This window comes from Acyrthosiphon pisum, chromosome X, assembly GCF_005508785.2.
Source record: "Acyrthosiphon pisum isolate AL4f chromosome X, pea_aphid_22Mar2018_4r6ur, whole genome shotgun sequence".
Classification (NCBI taxonomy): Eukaryota; Metazoa; Arthropoda; class Insecta; order Hemiptera; family Aphididae; genus Acyrthosiphon; species Acyrthosiphon pisum.
In genome coordinates this window covers 86,077,839-86,100,902 of record NC_042493.1, presented here as the reverse complement: position 1 = coordinate 86,100,902, position 23,064 = coordinate 86,077,839, and the positions used below count along the sequence as shown (strand labels likewise).

Below are 23,064 nucleotides of genomic sequence, written 5' to 3'. Positions count from 1 at the left end.
AAATCGTTGGTCATCTGTTCCGAAACACCTGAGTTATAATGTGTCGGTGTTGTTCGTGTTTTATTTCTTTGCCGAGAATGCCAAAAATTAAACAATCCGTGACAAGTCGTTTAAAAAGTTTCGTGTTGGAATACGCTACGGACATATTTAAAACCGATGGAAGTATTTTTTTTTTGTAAGTTATGTGAGGTGCAGATAAACAGTGACAGAAAATTTTTTGTAACTCAGCACAACCATAAACCGTTGAACATAAACGAGCTGCTATTAAGAAAAACAAAAAGAACAAAAAGTCTGAACACTGAAGTTCAACATCTAGTAAGTAGTAACTAATGCTACAAAAAAGTGTTTATTCTCGCAACACTTAACATACGCCACTTCACAAAATTAGCAACCCTCAAGCATGAGTATAAGTATTTCAAGCAAAATCCCTAGTGACTCAGCACAACGCAAAACTTATTTCAGCGACATAAACGAAGAAACTATGAAAAATATACGAGAAAAAGTTAAAATATGGGTATCGATCAACGAGAAAACACATTCTGATGGTAGTAATATAGATATGTAGCCAACGTTATAATAGGAACTTTAAAAACTGACGGACCGGGAAAAATATACTGTTGACAACTGAAGTTCTTGAAAAAGCAAATTTTTTAACGATAGTTAAACTTTTTGATCATTCGATGTATGTTTTCTGGCCTGATGGAATTCGTCCAAATTACGTTCTATTGTTCGTAACAAATGCAGCGCCATACATGGTGAAAGCAGGGCGAACCCTACAATCTCTGCAGTATTCTAAAATGATTCATTTAACATGTCTCACACATGGTATTCATAGAGTTGCCGAAAATGTATACATGAACAATTAAAAAAAGTTGATAAACTTATTTCATGAGTTAAACAGGTATTTTTCAAGACTCCTGTATACGTGCTTCAGTATTTAAAATTGAAGAACCAAATATACAACTTCGTCCCGAGCCAATATTAACCAGTGCGGTACAGTCGTTGCCAGATAAATTGAGACGGAGGCGCGATAACGGAAAACCAGTGGTTCTCCGTATTTCAATATTATCATCGAAAATACATCAATAAAACAACAATTGTTACAAAAATTATTTTACGATATTAATTTAAAATCAAATATTCTGATAATAATCTTTTCTTTAAAAACGAAAAGCAGAAATTGTAAAATAATATAAATAATATAATAATAATAATAAATAATTCTGCAGAAAATTTTTTGCACTGAATCGGGTTCGAACTGTGTGACTAGTGATGGGCGCAACCGACTAGTTTTAACTATCGATTGTCTATCGATAGTTTCAAAAATTACCGAGTGATTTTTCAATTGAATAGATATTATTATTCATCGATTGTTTTTAAAAATTATCGAGTAATTCACTCGATAGTTTTCTTTCGGTAGTTGCATACGTCTTACACCGACTAATTTTGACTATCGATAGTTTTCATTCGGTAGTAAATAGTAATACACGTCTAGTATCAACTAGTTTTGACTATCGAGTTAAAAAAAAACAATCGAGTGATTTTTCGGTATAATCGACCGAATTTACTTGATAATAATTTGTGATAGACATTTTAAAGACAAAAATATAAAGAATGAAATAACCAGCCTTGACACTCGATAGTCGAATCTCGAATGACAACATTGACAACATCATGGCTAAATAGTAAATAATACATAACCTTACCTAAAAAGTAAAAATTTCGATAGTTCGATAGTTTTTCGATAGTTCGATAGTTTTATAAAACAACCGAGTAATTAGATAGTTTAAACTATCGAGTAGGTACTTCAATAGTTTTCACTCGGTTGTGCCCATCACTATGTGTGACCTTTACACCACACTTCCGGCGACTAGTTTGGGCTACACTTACCGAAAAGCGCCGCCGCCGCCGCCGTCTCAATTTATCTGGCAACGACTGTACTCGGTTAAAAGCTATGCTTCTTATTACAAAAATATTACAAGGATATTATATGCAGTTTATTACTAATTTTAAATTCTGAAGACGCTATCTGTTAAAGAAGCTCAAAAACTAATTCAAGAACTCGAAATGGAAGATAATTTAACTTACATTCATTAAAACTTTGGATTTATACCAAAGCATATAACGAAAATTGAAACGCATAATATTTCGTTATCTGAAGCATTATAATATGCAGTTAAATATACGCAAAATAAATTGGACGAATCTGAAGGTGAAATCGGTATACAGATACTTCAAACATTTAATAATGTATTGGATAAAAATAATGGATTTAATACAATACTTAGGATCTCAAAAATGTTAACTGGACCAGAAAGTATTATGGAGGGTCTTCTCGGTGATTTAACAGTTGCAGATATAACATAGGTATTTTAAATAGGCGTCAATTATAACTGATGTCGAATGTAGTTTTTCAAAATATAAAAATTTGCTCATGGATAATACCGATATTTTAACTTGGAAAACATTAAAAAATGTTTAATGGTTCAATGCAACAGTTTTAAAGGTAAGAACAAAATGACTTAGGTACTTACTTTTGAACTGGGATCCAAACATTTTTTCTAATTTTTATTTACCTATGCTTTACAAATACACAATTTAATGGGAACATTTTAGAAGAAAATTAATTTTATATAGTGAATACTTTTCAAGCTATTTATTTATTTTACCTTATCTTATACTTATACATTTAATATTAATACTTCGAAATTATGTTGAATTTAGTAAACAAATTGTACTGTTGTGTATAATTTAGTAAAAAAATTGTATTTATGAAAATGTTGCATTAAAAAAATACGTGTATATACGGTAATAAGTGCATATTTTTAATGCATATTTGTACTTTTTTAAGCGCTTAATCACATGCATATTTAGTACTTTTTGAGTACATTAAGTTCCGAACTCTATTTATTAGATAACGATGGTCAGGGGCGTCATTATGGGGAGGATATGGGGGATAGATCCCCCCATGAGCTGTATTTATATATTGTCTTATACCTACAAATAGTTCAAATACAAACTTATAAATTATTACGAAACTAGAAAAAAAAAATGTTTAGTTGTTTTGGTATAAATATTACCCAGTTATAAAAATATTTACCCGGTAAACGGTAAGCAAATTTCAAAATAAATGGTCCGATTCATTTTAATTCTTATTTATTAATAAACACTGGGTGCCCTGCCAAACACTGTACCAAATTACAGTAGGTACCTACTTCCTACACAATACATGCATATAGATTATAGACGGTAAGTTATTCGATATTGGGAAAACCCACCATTCCAAAAACATAATATAATAATAAAAATGTAACTTCAAGATTTACATTTCGTAGAACGAATACTAATACTACGAACGCTCACCGACACTTTATACATTGATTATTTCGATTACGTATAGACACTACGCAGTAGGTACACACCGTGTAATTCCCTCATTGTCACAGTGTCACACAACTTAGTAATTGATTTTATTGTTATAAGCTAAAAGAAAAATGGAGCGAAAAAAAGTAAATTACCAACAACTAGTAGTACTTCATTAAATTTTTTTTAAAAAGAAGCTTGGACTTTACGTAAGTATTACAATTTTAAATTATTCAAAATGCTTAACATTATTAGGCCCGGAATTAAATAATATAATTAAATTAAATTAAATAATAAAAATGCAAAATAAACACCAGTTAAAAAATGTATTGAAAATTTAACTGCAAACACTGCAGTTTATTTAACTATTAGGTATCTATGTCCTATTAATTTTTATAAAATATTTGAATGAGTTTATTAAAAAAAATAGTATTTAATTATTTATAATAATAATTAATAATACTTAATATTTAATAATAATTTTACCTACACATTTTCTTGTTTATTATTTAAGGAAAACATTGATAAATCTGATGATGTATCACTGGCAAAGCCCCCCCACAAGTTTGCCATACAAATTTATTTTGATCCCTCCCCCATGAAACATTCTCAATTACGCCACTGACGAGGGTCGAGGAGAGTGGTATTACCCACTGTTCGGTATTCGCCATCTCTCTCCTATGATCGGACATTTTTTACTGTTAGATCTTTCGGTAGGCACATGACGTATAGCGTATATTAATAGTAATTGAATGACAATATAATAATATGGGTAAGCAAGACGTGACGTTGTGTGTGGTATGGCCTTGAACCAAATCTGGACTATTGTGATCATACCATGTTATATATTGTAGTAATGTATATTATTTAATATATATATGTATAATGTATAGGAACAAACTATGCCTAATGCCTAGACCGAAACGAAAACTGGTCGCACCACACCGCCACATCACTTATGACCTCCCACCACATGACTGGCTGTATAGGATTACGTATTTTGTAGTGATCACTGCATGAACATAATATTACTCGTGTCGTGAACTCGTGAGTGCGTGACGGTCGATGTTTTGGCGTCTGGCGATGTGTAGAGGGCCGATGGGATATCTGGCATCCCAGTGGAGAATGCTGTACCTATCTAAATCGTAAATGCGCGTTGTACTCTTATACTATCGGCAATCAATGCACCAGTGGCGTCATTTCGGTTTTCAATAAAGGGGGGCAAAGGTTTTGATCAGCCCGAATGGGTAAAAAAAACTGCTCGCCTCGATCGCAACCACATATTAGCTGCTTACATTTTTTTATGGTACCCTTTTTATTAACTGGGTAACATCATTTTTAAATAAAAGGTACCAGATATTTTAGAAAAACAATTGTATACCTATATCAGTTAAAAGTCTACAAACTATTTTATGGCAATATTTATATTGATAAACAATAATATTAGTATCATAGAACAATATGTAGTAGGTATTTAGTTTATTATAGGATATCTTCTTTTTTTTATTTTTGAAAATATATATTATCAACTACATTATTTATAAATCAATTTTACCTGATTCAACACTTATAGCCTATACTCTATTACTCTTATAAAGGTATACGATATATTTAAAAATTAATATTATCTTAAATAGGTAATAATATATATTTTTTTTGAGCAGTTTGCGGTAATTTTATATTTTTAGCCACACCACCTATTTATTTTTTTTAAGTCATATTTTGCCCAAATTAAAAGATTAATGTAAACACGCGTTACGAAAAAAATAAATTTCAGCTAAATTAACACAACACACAGAATAGTTGAATCACTTGAATCATACACGACTGTCGCAAGTTAACTGAAGTTCGTGATCAATGATAATTATTAATAAGAGTACCAATCGGTTGTTGTTTTTAGAATTTGTATTAGTTTAAGATTTTAGAAATTAAACTATACTAGATTAGGATACTAATTATTATTGTTGTCATTACAACACAAACAAACATACATAAATACATACCCAAACATACAATGTGTAGGTACGTCACCGCATACGTCTAAATATAAATATAAATATATTCCAACTATCAATTAGTAAAAATGTATCAATGTGACAATAATTTCTTAGTATATATAGTATAATATTTTTTGAAAATATTATAAAATAGGCATGTTCTTGCGCTTATAAAATATAATAATGGTAAAATGGCAACAACTGGGAACCGGCCCATCGGGCCGCTTTTAAAATCAGACAGGTGCAAATGCCCACCTTGCCCCCCTTCAAATGACGCCACTGCATTGCACTCTATAATAGTATTATAATGTATTTATGTACAGCTTTATTTACATATGGAAAAATAGTTAGATACAAGATCATTATATTCTATAATAAGCTCATTTGTAGAATAGGTATTATGGTTGGTGGATCTTTCAACATGTCTTTAATAATGCTGGTTGAAAATATATATATTCATTGTAATGATTCGTCAACATAATCTTCAATATACATTTCACGTACATTTCAGCCGCTTTTTGATAAGTAGATGAATTATATTCTTGTGGTTTTATTATAAATTATATCAATACCAGTCGCGTTTCTATTTTTAGTTCTTGTTAATTTAACAAATTGTAACATACCTACTCACACAGGCACACAGCACATTCTTAAATTACATAAAATGTTGACGATTCTCAATAGGTACGTTTCAGGTTCATTGATTCGTCACTTTGTTTTTTCTCTTTCTATTCTTCGGCTCAAATCTAAACTGATTGAAATTATAACTTACCTACAGTATATTAATAACGGCTACCTATAGATAGTATGGTTGCCCATCGACGCATAGTTCCCAAAGTGTCTACCGAAATGAATCTCTATAATCAGTATTAAAGTTAAATTAAACAGCTGGAGACTTAAGCACAAGCGCTTATATGTCATAGTGGCTATCATGGAACTACAATTTACATTTGAAAGGTTATTGCATTTAGAGTCACTACAACAAATAAGCTCTAGAGCGTAAGTATCCAGCTGTTTAATACTGATAATGGAGATTCATTTCGGTAGACACTTTTCTAGATTCGTTGGGTAACCATACTATCTTTAATCGTGATATTAATTAAGATTTTGTAGTATACTCGTAGCTTGAAGTGGTCAGTGTAATACAATTTGTACGATATCACAAAAGCAGTTTTCAATTTATTCACGGATCGTTCTAATCCATCTGCCTTAGTACAGGTGGATCATTTTTCAAAATCGTATCACGAGTCAACTACCTCCTGCAAGGCTACAACGAATGTTTCACAGCTGTCTAATTATTATAAAGGCCTGGCATGCAACATTCCTAACAATTGGCCATCTGTTTATCAAAACACTACATTTTTAAAGTTGTAGTGAAACATGTTTGTTTAATATAATCGATGGGTTGATGATGAAAAATATTCATACGCATTTTGAATAAATAAATAATTATTATTTCTACCAGAAACTATCCACAATGTTGAGGATTGAAGCAAATTTTCTGCTCCAAAACCTGACGTCAGATAAAAGACACATTGTATTATACTTATTGTAAAACCAATAGATTCCTTACTCCACTCACTACTCAGCATTTGATACCTACACGAAAAAAAATTGATATTCTGTATTATAGCTACTAGCTAGTCTTATTTAATTTATCCGCAATTTACAATTAATATATTAAAAGGCATTATACTGAGTTATTTTATAAAATGGTACCTTTTTTTTTTTACTACACAGTAAATGCACATCATGATTCTTCGTTTTCTGAATTCCTGATTCAGAATAGTATTTTTAGCGTTTTCTCGTATTAAAATTCCTAATGATTGAATTTTATATTCATGATTTTAAATATTTTATTTATATAGGGAAGTACCCACACCAGACTACTAAGTAATTATTATTTTAGTAGCCACACAGAAATTTACGAAAAACAAACAATTCCATTTGAGTCCGGGTTTTTATGTTTAGAACATCAGAAAAAAATAATGATTTTGTTTTATTTAAAACACATAGAATTTTTTCTGCTTTGCAGGATACTTTTAACCCTAGAGCACACGCTTCACCGTCAAAAAGACCGGGCTTTTAGAATTTTGTTCATTGTTTTAAAAATACGAAACATTAATGTAATATGGGTACCTTCTAATTAGATGATAAACTAACATTAGATACAACTCCTAACTGTATACGATCCTATGTCAGTAATATAGAAGTGTTGAAAGTTCATTACCAGACATTACGTATTAATTACGTATTAAAAAAGACCGTGTGCGTGATCGTAAAAAATCAATTATGGGTTATTTTTAAACTGTGTTTCTAATAATTGCTGCTCGATAAACGAAATTTTGAGCGGAGCGATGAAAATATTGATTTTACAATGATGTGTGTTTTTTTTGTGTCTGTGAACACGATAAGTAGTTGAAATAATGTTTCGATATTCATATTCAACTTCAGTATATTTTCCGGTGGGAATGTGAATCAAGTTGGTACTTTTGAGAGGTCAAAAATTAAAGTTCCCAGTAGTTTTCAAAAGTGCCGGGAAAAATTGACAAAGTTCATCAAATTTAATAATTATTTTGTAGTTAAAAATTTATAAAATGTTCAACTTTTATAGCTAAGGATTGAAAATTTAAAACAAGATTCCACGTAAATAGGTTAATTATAATATATAAATTACTTTATTCACAATAATCACATCAATAAGGCCCCGATTTCGATGCAAAATGCATATAGTTTTGGTTGATCTTAGACAATATGCTTTCTAAGTAGGTACATAATTTGTTTCATGTAACGAATGCTTCAAAGCTAAAAATTTTATTTTGCAATTTTTTGCATATTTCGACGTTTTTTCATTTTTAGAATTATTGGGTAATTTTGTTGGTTTTAATGCATATATTTTGTTCAATATACTGTACAAATTTAGCCTATTCAAAATATTATCTAAAGATAAATTGTTTTCGTTTAAGAGGACGTCGCACCCGCATGTGTTGTCTCCGTCTTACACACGTACGTTGTGACATGTTTGTAATTTTAATAGGGTTAAATATTGTGTTAAATAATGCCCAAAATAATAAAATCATTAAAAAATTAATATGGCATTTTAAAAGTTATTTTTGCGGTAAAATGAATTTTTTAAGGGTATTTAGGGCAATTATTTTAGAGCATATTTGTATGGTTTCAAGTGTATTTAAATCTGGACCCTACTCATCAAATATACTTGGTTATATCATATTATCATATGCTACTGACCATCTTTGCTCAGAATTGTTTTTCTTATACAATGATATTATATCATTGAATTCAAATTTAACACCAACCATTACAGCGACCCACTGTACAGCAGAGCAACACCCGTTTTCCCACGTTTTTATTTTTAATGATTTTTTGATTCTGAGCGGGGCGATGTTTTTGGTGTAACTCTAAAACAAATGACCATATAGGTACATGACATATTCACTGAATGTTTATATTAGCATTTTCTATACAGCATAAAATGTTCAAAATATTTTGACTTGTTTTGAGCTGTTAACGTAAATTTTCTGATAACAATTTTTTTAGTTTTTTTTCTATGAATGACAATCAAATTTTATTTGTAGGTTAAAAAGCTTGAACATTTAATACAAGACTGCTAATATATTGAAAAAATACTAGTTGAAAAATATGAGTACAAGTACACAGTCACAATTATTTTTTATGATTATTTAAAGTTCAAATTTTGAAAAAAATACGTAAAAATCATGAAAATGTGCAAATTATTTTGAGTTAGAAATTGATTGATTATTGATCACATTAATTATCGCAAACTATAAAAAATGAACACTTAAAGAAAATATAAATTGTAGATATTTGATTTAAGCTCTATAGTTAAGTGCTTATATAGTTGAATCAAATAAATATTAACCACTAAGATATAAAACCTCTTCACATATTAACACAAATTAAATTATTTAAATTATTTTTATTACATGTTTCTAAAATAACAATTATAATAATGAATGCTCGATGGATTTTATGAATGAACAATTATTATAGTCTTACACATAATTAATAACAAAACATTTAGTTTAAATTATATTAATAACAAACTTATAATAATAGTAGTAAATATTTTACAAAATGATTGTTAGTAAACAATAGTCTTAAATTTTATTAACACGCTTGGATTCCTACTAGGATAAAATACATGTTATCATAGTTAAGTTCTTAATAAATTAAATCAATTAATTATAATGAGATTTAAGTAAATTAAATTAGATAGTTTTTAATTATTTGTTCATTTTTATAATTTCAGTGAAATTAATAAAAGTAGTTAATTGATATTGACTAATATTTGAATTGCTTCTATACAAATAGTTGATAATATAAATAAATTATAACATACATCAGCATGAATATTTCAATATATACAATTTAATCAATACATTATACACAATAATTAAATAAGATAATAATAAGTCTTAAAATTTAAAAAGCTATTTATTCAGACCTAGCACCTAAATTAAATTAATTTCAAGTTTCTTCTACAATTATATAATATAATAATTAATTAGGTAAATAAAAACTAAGATCAACATACAAATGATTTAACTTCATGACAATACAAAAGCAAACTATGTGTACAATTATTTTTTTTTTACTTTACTAGTAAAGGGACATTTAAAACGACATATCAATCCAAGTGTTCGGAGAAATTTTACTTCTTCGTTAATATCATATAATTTAATAGCAAACATTTTAAATGTGTTGTTTGGGAATTTATCAAAAATTATTTGATCCAATTGTTTTCTTTCTTCTGTTTGAAGCTTGATTGTTTTTCCACGTGTAATTCGTACATCTGGAGTTTGATTAATTTCTGAATGATCACATGTTTCAGATTTCAGAACACTTTTATTATTAAAAGAGTTTGATGTCTTACGTGTCTGTTTAATTTCTTTTGTAGTAGTTAACATATTACATTTTTCTATCTTTGGTTCAGGCTTATTATATATTTGAAGTTCATTTAATAGAATATAATCTTCTAATTTTGTATAATTTTTATTATTGTTGATATTGTTATGATCATCAAACGAATCTCTATAGATTATTGATGGTGGTAATTTAGTAAGCATTACATATAAATGACGTTGGTCAAATATATGGTTATAATTAGAAGGTACCATAATTTCATTATTTTTTTTAACATTTAAATTACTAATATCTTTTGAACTTGTTTTAAGAAAAGATAATTTATTGTTTATCTTTTCTTTAGGAAGAGACTTTTTTTTTATTGTGTTTTTTTTTTTTGATAACACAATTTTACCATTTCTTAATATTCTAGGTTTATTAGCTGATGAAACCATAGAATTTTTCATTGATATGATCAATGTTACGTATTTTGAAGAAAGAAATTTGAACTTTAAAATTATTATAATATGTAGAATATATAAATTTGATACAAATTGTTCTTTGTTCACTGGCATGAAAACCTAAAAAACAACAACAAATAACTCAATTAGTAAATACAATTTATTTTATATATACATGAATAAAATGTATGAGTTCTTATTCATAAGAAATTAAGAATTAATTAGGTAGTCATTTAAAATTAAAGTGCAAATTTCTATACAATTGCATATTTTATTCATTTTCAATTTTTTGGATTTTTGTCAATTATCTTCACAAATCATAATAATTTAAATTTAAGGCTGAGGGAAAATACTGTCTGGTTTCGCACAGATCTATAAACACATATGGTAGAAATAATTTGGTTGTCGTTTTGAATTAGACTGACTACACTATCCAAAATATTAAATAACCGCTGTGGCTGTCATAAGCCGCAATATGTTGAACAGTTTATTACTGTTGTGGCTGTTGACAGGACAGTATCTTTTTTTCATATTCATGCATTAATGGTTATTGCATATTAAAGCGAAAATTAAAAAAAAAAGTTGGATATAAAATATGATAAATGATTGTTGTTTTTAAAAAATTTTCTTGCATATGTGTTGCATATTTTCACGATTTTGACTGGACATTAAATGGCATATTTTTATACTTTTTAGTGCATACAAATCCATGCTCTACATATAAACTAAATAAGAAATGTTATTTTTAATTGCAAATAAATGTTCAATATTATTAACAAAAATGTTTGTTTCCGAGAATCGCAGTAGTGCCGGGTCGGGCAACCGCCGCCGGATGCAACTCTCGCACACGCATGCGCACGTCAATAATTCACGAAAAAATAAATATAATGTACCTATTAATATATATATAACTGTAGTAATTGTTATATATTGTCATTTTATCGATAGCGATAAGCGCGGGCCGGACGATCGATACGAACGTCGATCGTACTGGTGGCGAATTAGTGTAGTCGCGACCATCGACCGTACCGTGTGACGATCGGAAATTATTACGGAATATAATATTGTTTTAGTTTCATGTGTGTTTGTTATAACTTATAATAAATTGGTGATCAATCCGTGACCCATTAATAAAAGGGGTTGAGATTATATACTTACGTAATTCTTTTATTCATTTCTCACCTTTTATTAATTTGTACGCTCAGGTACAATAGTGTGTATTATAACGTTTGTACCACATAACTATATAAGAATATTATTCTTGTTTGAAAAATTAAAATCGGACATTCCCAAGTATGTGAAATTTACCACCGCTTATTGGTCTAAAACGTGAAAAAAACCACGAGTGCTACGATCCCCTGATATTTTAACAGATTAAATCGAAAACATATTAACCATGTACGTGTACAATGAAGACCATAATTTATTTGTATTAGTAATTAATTATGCTTTCTTAACTTTATTTATTATACCTAATCAATAATTAAAATATGCATAACCAATACAAATTTAATTACGACACTCATGTAAGTATTGGCTACAGCTATTTAAAAAATAAAATATACTTATTGCTATAATTGTTACTTTTTTTAGTACCCCCCCCCCAAAAAAAAAAAAAGAGTCTACAATACGTTAGGTATAATAATATAGTTTTAAGATCAATACTATAGTTGCGGGAGAATGAAAAGTTGCCGCTGATGCGCACACTTCTGGTGGTGAATTTTTGTCATGGTTTCGCAGAGCGCGCATTATAATTACCTAATACAATTAATGTATTACAGAATGATGTTGCCTATGATTTTTAGTACTCCTGCTTTCCGAAGAAAAAAAAGGTTGCCAACATATCACCAGCACCCACTTTCATTCTCCCGACTATAGCATAAAAATATTTGCTAAGAATTTAAAGTGATACCCGAAGAAAATGTAATATTTATTATTTCTGTTCAAAGCATATAAGTACGGCTGTACATACTTTGATTTAGGCAACCACCATGCGTCACCTCTGGGTGATTCTTTTATCAAACAAAACTCATTATTTGAAAAAGTGTAAATTTTTTTACATAGTTTCAAGTCGCTTATTAAATAACATTTTTCTTAAAAAATTATATTTTAAATATTTTTATTTTTAGTTTAGATGAGCGGAGAAGTGGACAAACATTTCGCGGAGTAACCCCGTACCACTCCACTCCGCTCATCAAAACTTTGAATATTTATAACTCATAAACTACTTGCCCCAAATTCGATTTTTATGTTTCAAAATACTAAGAAAAATATTCAGCTTTGGAATATAAAATTAAAACCCTATGTTGTCATTCAAAAAAGTAAAAAACTTAAAAAATTATAAGGATAAAAAATATTTAAAAATATAATTTTTTAAGAAAAACGTTGTTTTATAAGCAACTTGAAACTATGTAAAAAAGTATTTTCAAAAAAATTTACACTTTTTGAAATAATGAGTGATAAAAGAATCACCCGGTATTATTAAAAATCTATAATTTAATGAGGTACAAAATTAAAATAAGTTAGGTATCCATTTCATTTTCATTTTTGGTACTCTATTATATCACCTATCAAGTACCTACCTACCAATGCTTTTTAACTGGTTTTAGGTTTATTCATATTACCCGTTTGGTTATTTAAATATGATTCTTAATTCAGGTAATTTATATTTAATTAGTGTGAATAAAGTCCGTAACAACAGTAAGAATTTAAATTACGTTAGCATAAAGGTTAAGTTAGGTAAATGTCAGCATAACCGTCTTATGGCAAATAATAATATTAGATAGGTAATTACTTTAATGCTATTTTAATGGTGTTTTATCTAAATGTATTAGGTGGGTATATAATTATTATTAACATGTTGTATACCGGCCGTGGTTATACTCGCAGTAGATCGAAATGATTTATAATAATTGCAGAGTGGTAGGAACCGAGATTACTGTGGTCGAAAAAAACACGTGTTTTTATCCAACTCACGGATCAATACTATTTTTTTACCCTAAGATTATGAACATTAACTATATAAACTAATCGCCAAAGAATGTACGTTGAGTACCTATCGAAATATATAAAAAGTATAATACCCAAACTCACTTGTAGAACATTACAGGCGTTTAAACGTGTTGACGCATAAATGAATAATAAAAACCTCGAAAGACTTGAAGTGTTGAGCCGAACGACGGACAAAATGAACTAAGTGACTAACATCGACAGTCACGTACTCAGTAGTCCCTGACTAGTCAGTATTCCCATACAACCGACACCAAACATTGTCAGTATAGTACTGGTGTGACCACAATGCGATGATTACAGTGTTACAAACTCAACGGTACGTAAGCGGGACAGTGAACAAAATATTATTATATTGTTGGGACGATTCAATGGTTGGGTGTTGGGACGTCGATCCGCAAAGAACATGGGGAATTCCGAAATTTCCAATTCTATACGGTCGAATAAATCGAAGATTTTCGTTGTAGAAATTGTACCTAGAAATCATGAACTAATTGTAGACGTTTTAGGGTTGAACCCTATTTTTAAAATAGGCAACATTTTCATAACGTGAGCAAACCACACATTTACTAACCGAAGAATTCGTTATTCGTTACTAACCTAACCACAAGTAACATAATATTATTATAAACACCCTGAATGAAATAAAAGTTGGATAGATATATACGTTATATACGATATATACGTTTATAATATACGAAAAAAATAATTGAAATACCTTGAATATCTGATAAATATTAATAATTGACGGAAAAAACTTTTTAAATATTTTGTTAATGTTATTTATTTAGGTATATAAGTAATTATTAATAATTAATTTATTAATTTAGTTAAAATAAATATAATAAATCCTTATTTTTCCCAGGAGAAAATTGTTTTACACAAGATAGTTTATTATTTCATCCAAAACAGATATGATACTGACTGCTTCTCAATCAATACCTCATTGGTATTAACCGGTGTTCTTTTTAATTCAATGATTTAAAACAGATAACATTGCCTAATAGGTAAATATTTTGAATATGACAAAGTGTTTTTTGAACTACATAAAAAACAAAGACTATCCCAGTCGTGATGTTTGATTTTTCAGTGAAGGCAACAGTCTCGAAACCATCTGCTGTAAGACTAATCTCATTACTCATATAAATATATAATATACAAATGGCTTCTGTCAATGGCTTTCGTGTGATGAAGACATTTCAATAAGACTAAGTAAATATATATTTAATGCAGATAACAAAGCAAAACACTTGGAATCTTTTTTGTAAATATCTTTCATCTAGGTATAAAAAAGAATGGGAAAATTGTATTTTTTTTATCTATACTCCTATTAATACAAATCAAAAAAAATATCATCTTTGAAGGTCTTTCAAAATCTTTTGATTTCAAGCAATGTATAACATTTAAATGCACTAATTACTCCCCTAGTAATATCTAAAGAGGCAGAAAAAACTTTTGTCCCCTCCGTGTTAAAAATTAAGGAATGAGGTGATCAAAGAAAAATGTATGGTTTAAAGCAATGTTTCTTAAACTGTTCCATGAAGATAACTTCAACATTTCGTCAAACTTGAGTGCTTTATTTAAAAATTTTCAAGAAAATTACTTTAAAAATCTAACCAAAGATTAGTAGTGGCTAGGTAGTGGGATATTAAAGAAAAAAAACATTTTTGTATATTTAATAATAATATACCTGGTGATCCTTTTATCAAACAACACTCATTATTTCAAAAAGTGTAAATTTTTTTTACATAGTTTCAAGTCGCTTATAAAACAACGTTTTTCTTAAAAAATTATATTTTTAAATATTTTTTATCGTTAATATTTTTTAAGTTTTTTACTTTTTTGAATGACAACATAGGGTTTTAATTTTATATTCCAAAGCAGAATATTTTTCTTAGTATTTTTCTTAGTATTTTGATACATAAAAATCGAATTTGTGGCAAGTAGTTTATGAGTTATAAATATTCAAAGTTTAGATGAGCGGAGAAGTGGACTAACATTTCGCGGGGTAACCCCGTACCACTCCACTCCACTCCATTTAAAACTATGAAAAAAATATTTTCAAAAAATTTTACAATTTTTGAAATAACGAGTGTTGTTTGATAAAAGAATCATCCAGTATATGGTATGGTTTGTAATTCTATAGTGCTTTTACAGTACTGAGGTCAGATGGTCACTAACTAGTATTTTTGAATTAAGGGATGAGATGCATGCATATGAAGTTTATAACTGTTTCTTAGGGTTGCTGGTTCTTTGCTAAAAATCCCTCAGTTTAGATTCCTTGGTTGATTGTCGATATTCACTCAATCTCCAGTTCTTAAAAAATATTCTATGTGGTAAAACAGACTCACCTACCCTCCTATATTTGATTAATTTTAGGGTTCCGCAACGATCAGTCTGACATTCAGTCCCTTTTTCCATTCCACTATCCTCCACAAACTATATATGAACATATTATGTGTATTATGTCCGTTGCCAATGTGGACCCTCCTCCTTCTCTTTTTAAATTATTATTAATATTGTTGAGTATAAATCTTAGTATATCATATTTATTATTGTTATTGTATATTAATATATGTGCTATGCAATTTGTTAGCCCATAAAAACTTAATAAATAAATAAATAATATATACTTTTTCCTACAAAGGTAAGAATATTATCTTCCTGGTTTTTATTGATATTTTAATTTTGAAGTCTACTTTGAAGCGAGTTATGAGCATTTTAAAATTGTAATATTTTACAGTGTAATAACTCACTTTAAACTTAAAATATCAATAGAGGCATAGAATATGCACTATATCAGGTGTGCCAAACGGATCTGACTCGGCCTACGGAAGTATTCCAATCGGCCCATAGAAATTTTAAACAAGTAGTAGATATAAATGAAAAGAAATATTATTATTTAAAAACAATTGTATTTTTGATTACTTTTAACAATTACAAAATATCTAACAATAATTTATCACAAATATCAAGGCTGGGCATTAACAAGTTAAAAAGTTTAAGTTAAGTTCGAGGTTAAGTTAAGGAGTTTATTTTATTTTAACTTTTTAACTTAACTAGATACTTTTGGATTTTCATTAACTTAACTGTTAACTTACTAAATTCATTTTTAATTAACATGAAATTTACGAATTAATTTTTCATTTAAGAAGTAAGTTAAGTGAATTTATTTTGTTTTTAATTTTATTATATTTCACTATTTCAGTCTATTTCGTTTTCATGTCAAAAAATATTTACCATGAATTATTTAAAGTAAAAAAATTATATTATTTGAATATAACATATATGGAAATACTGTATAAACTATAAAATATAAACAATATAGTAGTATAGTCTATAATTTAGTTTTGGGTTGGAAAAAAATTAAGTACGCTAGCATTGTATAAATAAATTAACTTTTAACTTTTTGTTACTGATGCATATTAACTTAACTTAACCGAGTTAAAAAAAATCATTAACTTGCCCAGCCTTGAATTAAATATTTTATATTAATACAAATAAATTCGTGTTCACTTTGCCTTAATTGCTTCTATTAGCTGTTCAATTTGTAATGCCAATTCTTAACAGAGAGTGTAAATGTTAATGAGTTCAACAAGATTTTGTTTTAAATGAGAATTGTGCACCTACAGTTCCAAAATCTAATTGTTAACTTGAATGGAGATATCCAGTACTTTAAAGTTTTATACAAACAATAATTTAATAATACAGAGTTATATATAATAACTCAGTCATCAATTTAATAGATGAATAATATTTTATTGAAAAAATAACTATCAAAATACAAGAGTTTGCATTATCTAAATTACTTTAAAAAAAGATAATCTTACATATTTTATTGTTTATTTCAAGATACTTATCGGAATGAACAAAAAATAAGGATTGGTATGATTGGAGGCATGACTTAACTTAAATAATACTTTTAAGTTTCACTGCTAACACAGTCCCCTTTCCGTTTCTCGATACCAAAAAAAAAAAAAAATACCTCTAAGTTTGACAATTTTACAATTTACTAAAATTATTATATAGATAGTTATATAGGGCCAGTTGTACAGTCTGTGATTAAATTTAATCACAGTTTAACCTGCCGAATTTGGCCGGTTAAATATCTGTTATCAGCTGATTAAGCGTAATCGTAGTTTAATCACAGACTGTACAACTGGCCCATAGTATTAAAGCTAACAAAAAAAATTTGGTTCTGCTTAGTGTAAATTGTATATGTTTTACCTAGTACATATTATGTACAGGTAGTGTATTGTTGTTTATTTCTTCAAAAAGATAACAGGTTCATAAGTGTATGTATGTTGGACGGAAATAATATGTGCGACATTCTATGATTCTCTTAATAAAAAATGTTGTTAGCATGTATGGCAAACATGATTTAATACCTAACAGTGAATTAATGAGCATATTTTACACTTTTACAAGTATATTTAGTTGCTCAAAGAAAAAAGTAAAACATAAAAATATAGAATGATTAACCAAGTATTGTTTATGGGAGATGTAGGGAATAACATCCCCCACATGTTTATAAACTATGGGTATATTTCTGCAATCCCCTTGGCAATCCCAGTATTTATGCCAAAGTGCTACATATGTCTACATTCTACACTATTGTAGTACCCATTGTAGCTTAGTAGTTAGTACCCTGTAAACTACATAATAGCTAATAGACTTAATATTAATATCAATAGTAATTATCATGTAGAAGGACAGGTTGGCCTTGGATCCACATTACAAATAAAATATACATATAATATAAAACATCAACTGAACAGGTTAAGAAAGCAGAGGACCTCAAAACAGACGAGCAATGAATAAACAGATTTACGAATAAGTAATAGTTGGATTAATACGAGGATTAATATAATTTCTAAGAAAAGGGTGAGGTACAACTAACAAATATCTAAGCCGTCATGTTATATTAAACTATACACATTTTTATATTTTAACCTATCAATAAAACGCATCATATATATAATAACATCAGAGTCGTATTAACTCTCATTGGTGCCCCAGGGCAATAATATTTGATGCCCCTCAGGGCCTAAAATTGTCTGCAGTAGCACACACTATGTGCAGTAACTAATATTAAATGTGCAGTAGCAAATTTAAAAGTGTGCAGTACTTATTTTAGGGTTTTATACATTTTTATTTGATTAATATTCAATATTCAATATTGATTATTGAAAATTACAAATATTAACATATAGTATTCGTTTAAAATCCTCAGCACTAAAAATAATACCGACTACACCATATTCTGGGCGGCTTATAATATAATAAGTATATTAACCGGGCAAAAACCCGGTAGGTTTTATTTGAAAAGTATTAATAAGTGGTTTTATCATGTTTTTTCTAAAAAAAACCCATCCGAAAAAATTAGTTACACTGTTTATTGATTTTTTCCTTATCTATTATTTTATAAACAAGTATTTGTTATTTTGTTAATTGTTAATTTTTATTTAAATTATTCATTAAGTATTTACGGGAAAGTTATGTATTTAATACCTTATTAAAAATAAAAGATTGTTAATATTTCTATTAACTGTTGGTGTGTAATTTTTTCTATTTTATACTATTAATTGTACCTAGGTACCTATAATTAAAAAATAATTATTACATTTTTTACAAATCAGCTCACAAATCAGTTTACTGCTGTACCTAATTGGAAAAATAAATAATACATATAAGTTAGGTAAATTTTTCTGAAAATTAACACAAGTCAAAAAAAAAATAAGATTGAATTTCTATTTTATCCACAAAAGCAGCCCGGGTTTTTTGGGCTGTGCTTTTTTGTGCCAACCTTGATATTAAACCAAGCTATTTTGTTTTTAATCTTAAAATGTTTAGTCATATAGCCATATAGGCATCAAGGAATTTTATAGAAGATTGTCTTAGATTGTTTTATTATAACTAATTATTAATGAATAGCAAAAAAATTAAGCAATTATGCAATTAAGTTATATGTGGCATGTGCACTACTAGGGTTATGTTTTATTTTAAAATATTTTGGAGTGGAATTAGGCGTGCAGTAGCAAAATATGTTAATTTTAGGCCCTGGCACCCCTAATACATATTTAAACATTTGCCAGTCTTTAAAATGTTACAGGTTTGACCGACCAAGGGCACTTGTCCCATTTGCCACCTCCTTAGCACGGTTCTGACTAACATATTATATATATATATAAATATATATAGTACATAATAAAATATAACACACTGCACACGGGAATGTGGTTTCACAAATCAGAGTGTGGGTCGTTAGCACCTCCGAGTAGATTATAAACACAGCATCCGTGAGAACCTTGAGGTTCTAACCTACTCAGCGGTAGACAGGGGGAGAGTGGTTACTATAAAGTAGACCCCGAAACGGCTTGTATTCAGACATGTTACACTCGAGCTAGTACGAGCACCTTCACATTAGTCAGGGTAACGATTGTCAATTTTTGGACTTAGAATAATTTCACTGAAGAATCAACTATAATAAACACAACTTCAACATTTTCAACTGAGTCTATATTTTATTACACTTGAAAACCATCCTCATTCCACTATATGCCACTAGCACAGTACTGGCTTAATACACTATTAACAACACATTGTATTTACAAGTACAAAATAGGTAGGTACTCAATATTTTTAAAGATTAAATTACTTTAGCTAGTTACAATGAAAATTTATTTATTAACTAGGTACCTCTTGAAAATTTAACTTTGATCAATATTATATTATAAGTTCTTTTTAATTGCAGTTTTATAAAGGGTTATATTACCGACATAAATTATGTATTTGTGTACCTATTAAGATAAAAATCGCACCTTTAATCAATATTTCAATGTTCGGATGCTTATTTTTAAATTTTTAATAAATTATTTATTTATTTATTTATTTATTAATAAATATATATAAATTATGTACCAGAGTAATTTTAAAATGTTTCTTCTATTAAAGTTAAATATTAATAACTGTTTATTCTTTGGACTATTGAATTAAATATTTAAAAACAAGCAGTGTACCTACTAATAAATGCCCATAAAGGTGCACTTAATTTTTATTAAAAATATACGTAAGAATTTATTCTAAATCAATAGTTTATATCAAATTGTCATCATATTCCTGATAAATAGGTACTTAAACCGTTAATTTTCCTAAGTAATAAGGGTGGTACCGCATAAAAAAAAATGTATGATACCTAATATAATAGATAATAGTACCTAATTCAAATAATATTCTATTCTATTGAAATATACCTACATGGAAGTTATTGTATAAATATAAAATAATACTATATTATTGGACCTAAATCATACATGTACTACAAAATTAATGCTAAAAACCTACACTTAGTAATAATAATGTAATCTTTAAGCTAGATAAACAACAGTTTAAATTAATGATTGAAAAACAAAATATGTGTCCATGCTATCACATTGACAATTTTAGTGGTTGTCTTTAGCTTGACATGAACACGGTACTTTTTTATACTATAAATGTATTTAATTTTTTTTTAAATTGTTGTGGTTGCGTATTTGCGTGTTAAAAATTGTTCAGGTTTCAGGTAAATAATTTTTGTCCATTTTTGTTTTACAATCAAAATTTTTTTGTAATAAAAATTACGATAGAATAACTGACGAGTTCGCTGAAAATTATAATGCAAAACATGTAAGCAATGTTATTTTTAAAAAAATTTAAGTATTTTATTTGTGATGTTGTTTATAAACTTTATTTAAAAAATTATTATTTAATTGCATTTTTTTTATTATTTTATACCTATTCAATGTCTATATTAAAGCAAATTTTCCATAATTTGAATTTGCCCTATTTGCCTGGTAGGAGAGGACACGGTGGAGGAGCGGAAAATTATATAGGGGCCTATAATAATGGCAACACTTGTGCTAAATTCAGCCTTGACCCTAGAAGCATAATAATTATTGGTCGTATTGCTCTACTTACAAATGGTTATTAGAGTTTCGCAATCCGACACGTGTGGTTGAACAGCGTGAACGGCCGTCGCAATCAACGATGAATTTAAGTATGGTGGAATTTGGGTACAACAGCATTACGCTTCCTTCCACAAACGGTTCGTCCGACAACGTGACGACGGCAGCTGCTGCAGCAAAGCGTTGTTACGGAGGCGCGACGGAATGGCGGGCGATCATTTTCAAACGCAACCGAGGTTGGTCTGAGGGAACATCGTTGGTATTCGCTTGGCACACGTAGCAGTCGAAGGTGAGGCGGATGTCGACTATCGAGGGAGGTTGTATTTGTTGTTATCGTTAGTATCGTTGTTTAGTTGTTATCGTTGTTATCGCTATTATCGTTATTATCGTTATCACCCACTTAGTAAAGACTTGAAAGTCGACGTGTTGGGACGGCGGGACGAAACTGAGATATCAACATTCCATATTGTTGGTTTGCTTTAAATATTGTTGTAATCGATTGTTGTAGTTGTTGTATCGGGCGATTCGTGATAAGGACGACTCATGGATAAATGGATTGACGGCGTCTTGGTCCCCGTGCTTCGCGCGCACTGTAAATAATATTATTACGGTTTGACGTGAACCAAAATCCGTCAGGCTGGACAAGCTGCTGCTGTGCTGCTGGCTACTAAATATTACGATGTCTTATAATAACATACGTTTGCAGCTGCTGACGCATACCTATTTAGGTACTGTGCGAATCGTAACTGCGAAAACAATAACGGGTTCGGACGACCGAGGCTTTCGCGTAAGACGTAACGGGTCACGACTCGACGCTTTCGCGGCCTCTCGCACATTCATACGATGATAATAATATCGTTATAATAATAATATTATTGCATTACCGCGGACGGAAAGCGGGCAATGTCCTATGCAATTTGCCCACCATGAAACCGGGCACCCGTGACCGCGGAACAGCTGTTCGACGTGGTACGAATGCACTTAACACGACGACCACAATGTTATTTTGTTGTGCGTCTTGTCGTTTTCTGTCGATAGTAATATTAAGATGCATAAGTCATCTTGCCTGCGGTGACGGTCAAATCTTTTCTTCAATATTTATAATAATATAAATTATTTATTATATTATGTATAGTGATCAATTGATAGTGCATGTTAAAAAATCCCTCGCACCCCCATGACAAAACCATTTGACCGCCTCTGACAACTTGTACAGCAATAATGTCGAGGGTTAATAAGGGGTAAAACCATTTAAGCGGATAACCGACAATGTCATGGACGACGGTCGTGCAGCGTCAGAATATAATATCGAAGGCCGTCCGCTAAATGACAATTTAACGAATCAAACACATTCGTTTTTATGACTTATTAATTTTAGCTAATGACCGCAAATGCGCAATACGCGCG

General features: G+C 29.3%; 1 protein-coding gene across 2 annotated transcripts; it reads right to left on the bottom strand.

Moving 5' to 3' along the window:
• Nucleotides 1-9,298: 9,298 nt before the first annotated feature.
• LOC100568882 lies at nucleotides 9,299-22,602 on the bottom strand. Of its 2 annotated transcripts, none has more exons than XM_003240606.3 (2): nucleotides 21,671-22,602; nucleotides 9,299-10,825 (listed from the first exon to the last, which is right to left on the bottom strand). In XM_003240606.3, exon 2 carries the CDS (start codon nucleotides 10,817-10,819, stop codon nucleotides 9,983-9,985), a length of 837 nt encoding a protein of 278 aa, XP_003240654.1. In that variant the 5' UTR covers nucleotides 10,820-10,825; nucleotides 21,671-22,602; the 3' UTR covers nucleotides 9,299-9,982. The 2 variants fall into 2 exon arrangements, with proteins under 2 accessions (XP_003240654.1, XP_016662373.1); XM_016806884.2 differs by lacking the exon at nucleotides 21,671-22,602 and adding an exon at nucleotides 13,799-14,362.
• Between the last annotated feature and the right edge of the window lie 462 nt (nucleotides 22,603-23,064).

Excerpts from the sequence above, each read along its gene's own strand:
- LOC100568882 (XM_003240606.3), bottom strand. The coding sequence starts at position 10,819 with ATGCCAGTGAACAAAGAACAATTTGTATCAAATTTATATATTCTACAT.